The following is a 13412-nucleotide window of genomic DNA, read 5'->3' as shown; positions in this document are numbered from 1 at the left end:
AGAAAGGCCACTCACCTGGGGATGCCTCACGGCAGGGTGAAGGGAGGCCAACCAAGGGGAGTAAGCGCAGCACGGCACTCGCAGCCCAGACCGGCCAGGTCGAATGGCAGGGCACAGGTACACGACAGGTAGCGAGTTGGGCCTAATCCAAGAACTCGATGCTACCCCCTTAGAGAGAAATGGTAAAACAAACAGATGGAGTAAGCCCCCTCCAAGAAACAAAGACATGGGACTGTCTACAAAACCAAAGGCTAGAACAGACATAACAAATGGAGGCCTGGACTTGAAGGCCGACCCGTCAATGATAGTCACACAAATATGATTGATTATTGAAACGCAATTTGTAAAGTTGAATGCTCGCTGAACCAAAGGTTGAGAAATTTAATATTTCACAGGCAGCTACCCATTTTGTAATTCAATAAATGCAGCCATTTTATTCCACTGATAAACAGTGCCACATCGTTTTGTTTTGCATGCATGCCACAACGAAAAAATATGATTTATAAATGCAATGATTCTGCAGTGGGCGAAATGCGGGAGTTAAGACAGCTTTACTTGACTAATTACAGGTTTCGTTTTATTGCTTCTTTTCTTCCGCTTGCTATTGTAGACCTATGGCGTTGGTCTCACCACGGGTTTAAGTGGGATTAAAAAGTGTGGTGTAACGAAGCATTCTTTCCAGGAGACTGTCAGTCAGGACTATTGGCTTTGCCGATGGTTGTTACCTATTTAAGATGAATAAGTAATATTAATGGTTTTGTTGTAAATAATATTGAAACTGTGTCTGTTCTGAAAATATGAGACTCTGAATTAAATGTTACTAAGGGCTTTGGAAGGGGTAGTTAGGTTCAAAATGCCTCAGTCACTCCCATTCCTCCTTTTACACCATTTTCCTCTCTAGCCTATGTTAGATGCTTACACCCTTTTTTTCCCCTCATCTTTCTGACATCTTCCGTCTGCATATATCATACAACATCGTTTTCCTCTTCATCACCCACTTATCACTATCCTGTATGTACCTCCTTCACTTCACCATTTCCTCAAACACACAACATACCCATTCACAGCATTTTGTATTATTTTCACCCTTTCAATAGGTAGACAATGGTCTTTCTCCTTCAAACGCATTTGCATAGAGTCATAATCGCACCTTGCACACGTGACCATTCTCTATGTGCTTTGCAGCGAGGCCAAGGATTAGCTGACCATCTATTCTGAACACCGTTATTCCCACTGACAGGCCCTGAGAGAATCCTGCACTGCCTTCAGCCTTAACGCCAGAGCGTTCAATTGTAGTCTGTTATAAACACCTATAGGTGACTCGTTTCAAAGTATGTACTATACTTGCTGTAAAAAATAATAATACAAAACACCTCATCCTGGAAAAATCAAGCACTCTTGGGGAAAACAAAATTAAGTAAAAGGTGAAATAAAAACAGAAACTACATTGCTGACATGGATTAGCTTAACAGCTGTTACAGTCATTGTTCAAAAATCGATTAAGGGTTTTTGCATGTAAAGTTTAGAATATAAATCTAGTGCCCAATAGGAACCTGTTTCAGTGCCTGTTTTTCAATTGCTACTGGGTCTGAGACCAGGATGGATCCGGACCACTTAATGCCTGCATATACCTAAAACAATTCAGACATGTTGACTTTGCCAATGGTTGTGACTCAAGTCACACTAAACATTATATAAGGGCCATATTTCCATGAAATAAACCTAATTAAATCACACCTCAAGAAACCATAATCCTACATCTTTCTAAGATTCACAAAGGCAAGAATCCCCTTCCAGACTGACCTATTGTTTCCGGTATTAATTCCGTTCTTGAACGTCTCTTAATGTTTTGTGATTTTTTCCTAAAACCTCAAATCAAATCAATGCCTTCATTCCCCAAAAAATAACAAAGATATAATAAATCTAATTAGCGCCATCAACTCAGAAGGCTGGAATAATTTGGTCACCACAGTTAATGTAATGTAGAGGCTTTTTACACAAGCACCCCCCAGGAGGAAACCTCATAGTCATTGAAGAACTCCCATGGGATAGAGAATAGAATTACATGATGCCAATTAGCTTTGTAATGGTTTGCAAATCACTGGCATTGAAGAAGATTTGTTGCGTTGTGGAACGACCTCTACCTACAAACCCAAGGTATTTCCATGGGAAGTATCATCTCCTACAGTTTAGCATGTTTAGTTTATATATGCACATATGTGAGTTACAATTTGTTTATTCAGAGAACAAGCTGATCAAGATCAGGTGACTCTTTGGTGAAGATATATTGAGGCCATTCTGGTAATCTGGCAAGGCGACCGAAAAATTATCCACAAATTTGGAGCATTGATTAATTAACTAGGTCCATTTCAAAGATACACATCCATAGTTTCTGATGAAAATGTTGTATTCATTGATCTAGAGATCACCATCAACGATGGTTTAATGACAACTAGAACTTATCAGAGACCAAAAGACCAAAACAACCTTCTACTATCTGATGGCCCTGCGAGAAATCCTCCCCTATGATAAATTTTATGCCTTTGATGAAATTGAACCACTATTACAAGCTATCCTGAACAAGCAGAACACTTAGTGGACAAACTACATATTAAACAATACAGGAGAGGTTGATACAGAGATTAAAGAAAAAGGCAAGAAATAGTAATGGGAAGCTATGCTTGAAATGCACCTCAAGCACAAACAAGAGTGACTAACAAACGTCACTATGTAGACAACATTTTTGAATGATTAATCAAAACTGGAGAATCCTGAACACTGTAAAGGTTAGAAATTGGGTTACTGGATGACCTGGGTGTGAGACCTGGTCAAGCAGCAACCACAATCCTTGTCAAGGTAAGGCACAAGCAAACCCAAAGTTAACCTATGCTCAACACCTTGGTAGCTTGGCACAGAGCAGTCATCCTTAACTTAAAGGCAATGTGTAAAGTATTTGTCTAGCACTTCAAATAGTAAAACAGTGAAAACACCACACAAAAAGATCCCACACCAGGTTAGAAAAATAGAATTCAATTTAATAACTTAAACAAGACCAAAATGACAAAACTCCTAACAGTAGAACCAGAGTTATTCATTTTTACAGAATAAACTGCAGTATAGCACCTAAAAGCATAAAGTGCCAAACACGACTATCTGGCCATGCTGGACTGGGTCAAAACTTCAGGCCAACCACAATAGAGTGCAGGTTGAATACATTACAAAATACATCCCCCTGACATCTTACCATCTCAAGTTTGTGCCAAGAGTCCTGTTCTCCTTGGAGCGGGTTGCTGGGAGCAAGGAGAGCTTTGCATTGGCAATCCCCTACAGGCTGTTGATGCTGCTGTGCCTAGAGATGGGATGGTGGTGGCTAGTGCTGATTTTCAGAGCAGGCAGCTCAGTTCTGGTGCGAACATGCCTGTTCACGGTTGCACAAGCTACACCAAGGGTCCAGGACCTCAGAGGCACCACTTAACAGACACAAACTCAATGAAAACCGCTCCAGGAGATTTAGGGGAGTATTTTATGTCCCTGGGACTAAGGGCAGGAGGCCAGCAGAATAGCTGTTTGAGTCACTTTGGGATCCTGGAATCAAGATGGAGTTACAGGTCTAGTTCTTCTTCCCCAGGCAAGAAGGCAGCAGGTCAGCACAGCAGATCAGCAGTGTCTTTGGAGCAGCAGTCCCGCAGAGTGACAGTCCTGTTAGCAGCAGAGCAGTCCTTTGCCCTGGAAGAGTAGCCATGGGTCTAGAAGTGTACTGAAGTGGTGATGTCTGAAATTCTTCTTTTATACACAGATGTGCCTTTGAGGCTTCTGGAGACATACCTCTGAAGTGCAGATGCTGTGCCTTCCCTGCCGTGCTCCAGACTAACTACAGTGGGTATGCAGCCCTTTGTGTGGAGACAAGACACAGCCTATTCAGGTGTAACTGGGGCTGGGGCCACCTTCTCCCTCAATCCTGCGAGTGAGTGCACATCCAGTCACACGTAAGTTCTCATTGTGTGCGGCTGTTTAGGAGGAAAACACAAAGCCCAGCTGCCAACTACACCCAGTCACGTGACCACAGAGACAGGGTGTAGGCACCAAATGGCTAAGCCAACAAAATGCCAACTTTCTGGCATTTTCAGAATTGTAATTTAAAATCCGACTTCATCACGATTTAGGATTCTAAATTAGGATTCCAGAGACACCAAACATGAAGCCGTTCTCTCCTCCTATTTGGAAATTACATTTATATAATGTAATAAGGAACCTACAATGTTACCCTTTGGGAGAGACAGGCATTGCCGTAGTGAAAAATGAATGTAGGAGTTTTTCACTATCAGGACATGTAAAACTTAAAAGTACATGTCCAACTTTTAAAATACACAGCACTCTGCTCCTGGGGCTGTCCAGGGCTTCCATTAGGGGTGACTTACATGAACAAAAAAGAAAGGTTTGGGCCCGGCAAAAGGTTCATTTTGCCAGGTCGAAATGGCAGTTTAAACTGCACAGACAGGCTCTGCAGTGGCAGGCCTGAGACATGACTAAAGGGCTATTTAAGTGAGCGACAATCAGTGCTGCAGGCCCAATAGTAGCATTTAATTTACAGGCCCTGGGCACATGCAGTGCACTTTCCTAGGGAACTGTAAGTAAATTAAGTATTCCAGTTGGGTATGGGCCAGAAAGCACAAGCATGTTCACACTGGTTAGCAGTGATAAAGTGCAAAAAAAAGTCTTAAGGCCAGCAAAAACAGGTAGTCTGAAAGCTAAACACTGGATGCAAACCAAACCAAGGATGCAGGTCCAACAGGAAATATGACCCTTCGTAAATCATAGTTTGCATTCAAAACATCAAGGAATGTGAAAGACTAACTGGTACATACAAGACCAAGAATATAGAAACAAACCAAATCCCTAAGCCGGAGTTGGAGATCTACCACAAATAACTGGACACTTCCCTTCTGGCAATTGTAAGAGCGGCTATTTGATCACACAATTGAAAGAAATGTCACACCGCGTGCGGTTCTCAAACCCATGGCGTCTCTTTTCGGCGAGGTCTGCGGTCCGGTCAGCTGCGGCATCTTCTTTCTGGCCTGCGGCAAGGTCAGGCAGCCTGGGAGCAGGCCGCAGATCCCACTGCGGCCTAAGCGCAGCACAGTGTAGTGTCACAGGCACCCCTGTGATGATCACATAATTCTTACCTTCTTGACCTGGAGTCCTTTGGAGACCTGTTCTTGTTTCCTTCTTTTTTCTTATTTTTTCTGGGCTCCACGGCCATATTGCTTCTTCCCATAATACCATTACCTCCCAGCATGCATTTGTTGTTTTTCTTTGCCCCTTTCCAATATGGTGTCCTTTCCAGTTTTCTTTAAGGTATATTTTCAATCCAAGATGCCATTTTTCCTTTTTCCTATTTGTCACTTCCTGTTCATCATTATATAAGGAGTCTAGGTTCTTTTATTCCTTGCGTTGCAACACTCCCTGTTTGGTGGGGGATCCTCACTCCTGCTAGCTGTTCTTGTGGAGTGTTTCCTGTTATTTCTGCTGTAGTTTTTCAGGCGGTCCATTCCTTGAAGCCCTGGTATCCTGACGCTCTTGCTCTATCCTACACCTTGGAGTGCCTGTGCAAGGTTTTTTCCCTTTGGGGTTTTCCTCTGGGACCCCTTCTGGAGGGCACAGACTACCTTGACATCTACCTTGTCAGGAACACTGTGACTACTGGAAAGGGTTGCCCCTGTCTCGGCCAGACCAGAATGTGCAAGATCCGAAGTTGCATTCCAGTTCCATCTGACAAGGGTGATAAGAGAAGGGCAGAATGTGACAAGAACTGGACTTAGAGTTACCTAAGGAAGGGAAATTGTGTCAGTACACCAATTGTAAGGCAACCAACTGCATCCATATGGTGGCTTGTCCATGTCAGCTAAGCTATGTCGCAATGACCAATCAAAACACGAATAAATGAACATAGCTGTACTATTTGATGTAAATGTAATACCACAAAACTTACAACGGATTTCATGGAGAGCAAACACAAACCAAATGACATGACATGAATAAGTCCTCAAGACCATATCAGACATATATGATGTTGCAACCTGTCTCTTTAATCAAGAACAACGTTGAATTTATAAATTGCAAACACCCAAAGTTAGTCTTAATGTTGATATTCCGTTGTCCTTACTCTGACACTGAGTTGAAAACTCTAAACATACAAGAATTCATGTTTTCAGAAAAACGTATTCATCTGATTTTACCATCAGACATTAGGCTGACCAAACTATAAATCAACACAGCTGTGCATATCAATGACATCCTATAGATATGTCTTTGAACTAAAGATATACTCTATAAATAATACTGGTTACAAAGGTCATTTACAATAGATTCACCTACTTTACTAATACCTTCAAATGGTATGCAAATATGAGAGTCTAATAATAAACACTTCCCCACTTAAGATGTTACCTATTTTAGACCTGACATCTATCAGCAAACAAATTGGATTACATTGAAACTATCAGAATGCCCGTTTCAAGATGGTGCCAATTTATGACGCCAAAGTCATGACGTGTACATGAAGAAATGTGTGTAAAGATGCTGAGGATGTCACCACGATGTGCAGAGGCACCCAAAATCCACTGATGCCTTTATAATCAATCTAATGCTCCTACAGTGATAACATTGGGAGCAGAGAACGCGGGTAGGTGAAAAGCCAGCAAACCATTATTCTCACAAGTACGTGATTCATATCCAATGACAGGCTACTAGGTGTGTTTCACGACTAACTGAAGCTGAGGAAACAGCAACTTAATGTTTCATTGCTCACTCAAATCAGTGAACTGATGGTTCTTAAGTCCCCACATTCCACGGGCCCTGGCAGACTAAGGCTCTCTTTATGTATGTGGCGGTATGGCAGATTATGGGATTGGAGGGATGGCTGCAGCCAACCCGCCACTTCTCTACTCATACCGCCATGGTGGAGCCGCCCGGCCGGAGATGTCTATCTCCAGCCCGGTGGCTGGCATAGTACCGCCCATGGCATTATGAGCCGGCCTACCACCATGGTTTTCGTGGCGTTAGCAATGCAATGAAAACCTTGGCAGTAGGCCCTACCGGTGACAGGGAATTCCTTCCCTGTCACTGGTAGGTGGCTCCCCCATTCCCTAACACTCACCTGATGCCCCTCACCCCCGTCCATCCAAACTCAATCCCTCACTCTCCCGATACACATACTAACCACCCACCCCCTCTGATCCACTCACTCACCCACCATACACGCACACACCACACAAATGACCCCACCCCCCACAGTCACACATGCCCACATCACTCCCCTTACCCCCACCCCCACTACAGTCACAGTGCCCCTCATCCCACACCCGCCCTCCCCACATACACCCCCACACACATCAGGCATACACTCATTCACTTACACTGACATACACACATTCATTCACGCATTGACATACACACATTCATTCATGCATACTTCCAGACTTACTCACACACATTCATACACACAATCACACTGACATACAGACACACACTCACTTCACTATTCTTACACGCATTCACTCACATGCATACACCCACGCAAACAACACACACAGATGCATTCACACACACACTCAGACCTTCATGCACAAACTCAGACACACACACACACACAACATCCCACACCCTCCCACCCACCCCCGTCGGAAGCCCGTCTTACCTTGGGTAAGGAGGTCTTCCGGCAGGGAACGGAAAGGGGCGCTGGTACCTCCAGCAGCACCCCGCCAGCAAGACACCGCCAGGCCGTATTACTGGTCATAATACGGCTTGCGGCATTATACTGGTGTGGCGGTGCAGGTGGTAGCAGCTCCAGGTTACCACCTTCTCCCACTATGAACACTGTAGGATTTCCACCCTTATTGTGGCGGAAGTCAGGCAGTGCTCATAATATGGCGGAGGGATGGTAGCCACAGGGCGATATGTTGGCAGCCATCACTGTGGCGGTAGGCGGTATGTACCGCCGATGTTAATGAGGGCCTAAGTGTAAAGTGAGAATCCCTCAATAAAGTGCAATTTATTCCTGGATCTATTCTAAAGTGGACACTTTATCATGGTTTTAGCTGTGACCTTTGCAGTGATCACAAGATGCATGAAATAAACTATTTATTTTCAATTGTTTGACATAATGTTGTAAGCCCTGGCAATGGCTAATTTGTGTAATTCCAATTTCAAAACGTTAACTTTGCTGTTTCTATGCCTATTTGTTTTATTGTTGTTACTTTTGTCTTCTAAGCTACAATACTGTTTAAACATTAGTTCCTGATGTAGGAACAAATTAATTTCTCACTTTGAATAGTGGTTATACTACTCATGGACATATAATAAACATCCAAGACAGTGTTCTGAAGGAGTACATTATGGTTTATTCACAACATCCTGAAGACATGTCACTGTTCCCCTCTGAGAAAAAAAAGGTGTGAAACATGTTGACCGTACCGTGGACTCACTAAAAACTAAAATTATAAGGTTCCTCCCCATTTTTTAATCTTGTCATGAATAACACTCATCATTAAAAAATAGTTATTTGGGCTATTCCTAGGCAATTTTATTATCACAAATAATAACCCCATCTACAACTACTTTCACACTCAAGCGAAACAAAAACACAGATAAAAAATATATGTAGACCTTAGTAAGTTAAAAGAAAAGCTGTCAATCAAAGAGCCCCATTGACTGGCTTGTTTAATATTGCACCACCCACCTAACTTGGAGCATCACCTTATCAAGCGGGTTACCTGGTGGGTGAGGAACTCTGCATCCTGAAAAGGACTAGACATGAGAATCACTGTGATCATTTATCTCTTCTGATTTTTCTTTCTATATAAGAAACATATTTAAAGTCACATTATAAGTTTTATGTTTTATTGCAGGGAGGACATGTGAAAAGCTACCTAATCTCTCTTGTTCCTTCATTGATCTATGGCAGTGGTTATCAACCTTTTGACTTCTGTGGACCCCCATTTAATCATTACTGAAACCCAAGGATCCCCAGTGAATCACTATTGGAATGCGGGGACCCCCACTGAATCATTACTTGAAGCAGGATACTGCCAGAGAGACCAGATCCTCTGGGCCTGCGTACGCTCCCAACAAGTCCACCACTAGACAGCTCCAAAACTCTGATAGAAATATCACAGAGCCTGAGAGAGTCCAAGCGGGGGAAAGGGGATTAGGTAGGAAACAGCTGGGAAGGAGACCTGTAGGAAGCAAAAGGTTAAACAACACAATATCAAGATTTTATCACATTGACTTTTACTAGACTCTGGTTCTAAGTGTTGTCATACTGTAACAATGGATAACTTAAGAAAGGACTAAAACTAGACCTCAAGAAGTCTGGGTACCTGGAAAGGAATCAAGAATGGTTAGTACAATGTTTCATATGAACTTTTCATGAATAGTTACACACTGTCTAGGAATATAAGAACCTTCTAGAATAATGTTTCAGAACAAACATTGCATCTTTACATGAGAACAAAAAGTAATCTGAAACATTCCCTGGAAAACAATAGGGATTGTACTAAGGACTTAATATGCACAAAGAATGTAACATCTTGAATTTAGCACCTTTGCAGAAAGTTCAAAGGCCCTGGATAATTGTGTGCACTTCAGGAAGCACTACACATCAAGGTCTTAATTGCCATGAAATGATCGCGCACACTGTAAGCGATCTGAATACCTAGGTTTAAATGCGGGAAAGAATCGCGCACACTGCCGATTCCAAGAAGTATATTCAAATGCCATGAAATGATTAGTTACTCTGTAAGCAATCTGAACATCAAGGTTTAAATGCGGGAATGAATCGCGCACACTGCCGATCCCAACAAGAATATGCAAATGCCATGAAATGATTGCGCATTCTGTAAGTGATCTGAACATCAAGGTTTAAAGGCGGGAATGAATTGCTCATCTTGCCGATTCGAATGCCACCATGCAAATGCCAAGAAACGGTCGCGCACAATGAGTATCAAGAGTTAAATGCAAGGAATGAATCGCTTGTCTTGCCGATTCGAATGCCACCATGCAAATGCCAAGAAATGGTAGTGTACACTGCATAACAAGAGTTTACTGCCAGGAATGAATTGCGCGTCTTGCCGATTCAAATGCCACCATGCAAATGCCAAGAAATGGTAGCGCACACTAAATAACAAGAGTTTAATGCCAGAAATGAATCACGCATCTTGCCGATTCGAAAGCCAATATGCAAATGTCAAGAAATGGTCACGCACACTGTTGCCGACCCGAATCTCAAAAGTCAAATGCCAAGAATGAATCGCGCGTCTTGCCGATTCGAATACCAACATGTAAATGCCAGAAACCACAAGCACATTCACACGCACAAGGAAAAGCTTTCAACATGAAAGCTAGGCCCAAAAACTCAAATGCCTTTGAAAACGGGGTCGGGGGCCCAGCCCGACCTCATTCTTACCACCCTGTTCAAGGATCACCAATACAATGAAGGGCAAGGCCTGGAAGGTCAAAGTAGGCCTCCGGAACAGGAGCTCAGGAAGTTGCTGCTGCTCTGCACCGGGACCTCTGAATAGTGAGCACGTGGAGCTGGGCGAGCTCCCTTATATAGAGTCTGGCCCAGCCCACAACCACACCCAGTCATGCTGCAGAGAAAGCTTCTGGAATGTCCTAGAAAGGGACCACACCCTAACACACTCAGTAAGTCTGCAGCAATACCTTGCAAAAGAACAGTTACTGTAAACATCATTAATAGTGTTTTTCAAGGTTAAAGTCTGCAATGCAAAAGGTTAACAAACTGCATATAAACACAATGCATGAATTATGCTCTTGTATAAAGGCTGGGTTTTTGCATTTTAGTTGCCCGTAGAGCGCACACTGCCCTGATGTTGACACTCCAGCCTAAACATTTTCGATGATTTGAATCAGAAAACACAAAAAATACATAAACAATCATTTTTCTAATAAATACGCAAAATATGTAATCGTTTATTTAATCCACAAACAAATATAAAAAAAATCAACATTTTAACAGAAAGGTTGGACCTTTTCTAAATTTAAATGAGGCCACTAGTCATCCATAATACTCTGCACTTGCACTGCTTCCACAAATCAAAATGAGGACACCAACTTAATTTTTAGCCTCCAATTTTAAATTTCTGCACATTCATAGAACATTTCAGAATGTTTAGATTTACATTTAGCTTCTTTTAATTTATATGCCTTTCATTATTGTGTTAGTATTTAATTTTCTAAGCAGTCGTGGACCTCCTAAGTAGGCTTTTTCAGGAACGCAGGGGTCCCTGGACCACAAGTTGGGAAATTAACTACAGAAACACAGAGTCAAAAAACAAATACTCTGGAACTCCATGGTGAATATCAATAGGCTTATAATGTATGAGGGACGGTACTTTATTGCGTTGCATTTTTTGTGGCTTTCTATTTTTATCATTTAAAATATAGTATGATAACAGTGGCATTGCGCAATCTCTATTGCAGGACAATGCAGAGCTCCTGACAGCCTTGCTACACGGAGGAGCAGACATTCAGCAAGTTGGGTATGGCGCTCTTACTGCGCTTCACATTGCAACCATATCCGGTCATCATGAGGTAAGAGGGTGTTGGTCTCTGCTGGAAATGGGGTGCCTCGTAGAAAGCTTCGTATTTTTTGGTCATTAACATTAGCTGTTAGTTTTGAGAATGCAATAACTGACTATTATGTTTAGCAACGTAACAACTGACATTGTTTACCATTTCCAACCATAACTATTATTGAAGTTCTACTCATTATTACTTGCTGGAGAGAGAATTCTTATCTGTACTATGCACGAGGTCTATCATTGAGTAAATATATTGCCTGTTTGTTGTGTGTCACTTTGGTATGCAGTTTAATGCACACTAAAGGAAAATTGATATCTGCGGTCGGTGGGGGACTGTGACTCCGGTGAGATATGTCAGCATAGTCAGTGGCGAACTGTGGCAATTCTGCTTGTATCACCATACGCCTGACGGTGACTCAGCGTGGTCTCTGCAAGCCATGACAGTGATTGACACTTGAGACGCACAAACAACATAAAATATTCTGAAATACTGAAACATTCTAGAATGTCCACTGCAGGTGGAACCGTTTAAGTATACTGGTCGAACCATTTTTGGTGATAATAGAAGATATTTGCTTTATATTAATGTAAATAAAGTAAACTGATGTAACGTAAGAATTCGGACGAAAATACGCAAAATCAGTGCTGAAGTTGGAAACCATTAAACACATTTAAATCCACAATACATTTAGATTCTCTTCCTCCTCACGTCTTCTTAATTATAAATCCCCCACCCACTGAGACAGAAAGTTCATTGCCTTTTTAATGGTAAACAAAGTTAACTCCTCCTCTTAAATGAGCCACTAGAGGGCTTGTTTTGTCCTGTCTGACATGAGACGTGTTCCTCGTGTGGTTCAGCCCTCGTGAGTCCGGGACCCTCTGACGCTCAACCCTGGTAATTAATGTGCCCTTATCAGATACTACAGCAGCACCGAAATATTTAAAGCATGTTTTTACTTTCTGCGTACATCTGTATTTTACAGTGCTCAACTTTGCTTCAATAGTCATCTGAGAAAGGAAAGAATAGCTCCTAAACTCCGGCTCTTGTCTGCCCCTCGTTTGAGGTGATGAAGGGCAAGGAAATGTCTTAAAACAATAATTTTCGAGTTTCTCCGAGCCATAAAGCACAGACAGCACTTCATTTAACTGCTCCCTAGAAGAAGGACACGACTCGTAAGTCTTCCTGTAATGGCTGCCTCGCAGTGTCTTTCCTTCTGCTTGAACTGAAATGCAGAACCTTGGTGAGGTTATGGAGGAAATCCAATTAACCAACGGCGAGAAATGTGCGCATAATGAGCCCGGCGCATGGAATTTGAATAACCAAAATAAGGCCCCGCGGATCTGTGCTTTATCGCGGGACTCACTGTCCCTGTTCCACCACTGTATTTTACAATGCAAAGACAGGGTTCTTCATAAATCTGTCCCCTCTTCTCTATATAATAACACTCCTGTTAACTGTTCATCCTAAAAATGCAGGCCTCAGAAAACCGTGCTCGCAAAAAAAAATGAAATACGTCAAAATAAAACATTGCCAGGGACACAGGCAAAGAGGCAGACAGGCACATTCTCTCTCTCTCTCTCTCTCTTTCAAGCACACACACACGCATGATACTAGAGGAACGTTCCCTTGACAACAAGCCTCAGAAAAAAAGGCGAATGCGATAAACATAGTTGACAGTACCCAGCCTAAATCTGCTTAATAAAAGCTGAACATCATGGGCACTTGTACAGCCTACATTTCTCATGTCTTCAATACAGAAAAGCGTGACTAGCACATAGGTTAATGAAACCAACCCACGCACCATGTTGTGG

The 13412-nt window shown here is 42.4% G+C and overlaps 1 protein-coding gene across 1 annotated transcript in view; it reads left to right on the top strand.

Moving 5' to 3' along the window:
* Positions 1-13412, top strand: part of TNNI3K (TNNI3 interacting kinase) — a 2589932-nt gene that overhangs the window by 281803 nt on the left and 2294717 nt on the right. Inside the window, exon 5 of the mRNA XM_069232439.1 lies at positions 11500-11610. Coding sequence (XP_069088540.1) covers positions 11500-11610 — 111 coding nt within the window. The remainder of the gene's footprint in view (positions 1-11499; positions 11611-13412) is intronic.

This window comes from Pleurodeles waltl, chromosome 4_2 (genome assembly GCF_031143425.1).
Source record: "Pleurodeles waltl isolate 20211129_DDA chromosome 4_2, aPleWal1.hap1.20221129, whole genome shotgun sequence".
NCBI lineage: Eukaryota > Metazoa > Chordata > Amphibia > Caudata > Salamandridae > Pleurodeles > Pleurodeles waltl.
Note: the sequence above shows the minus strand (reverse complement) of the source record. Positions and strands in the feature narration are given on the sequence as shown.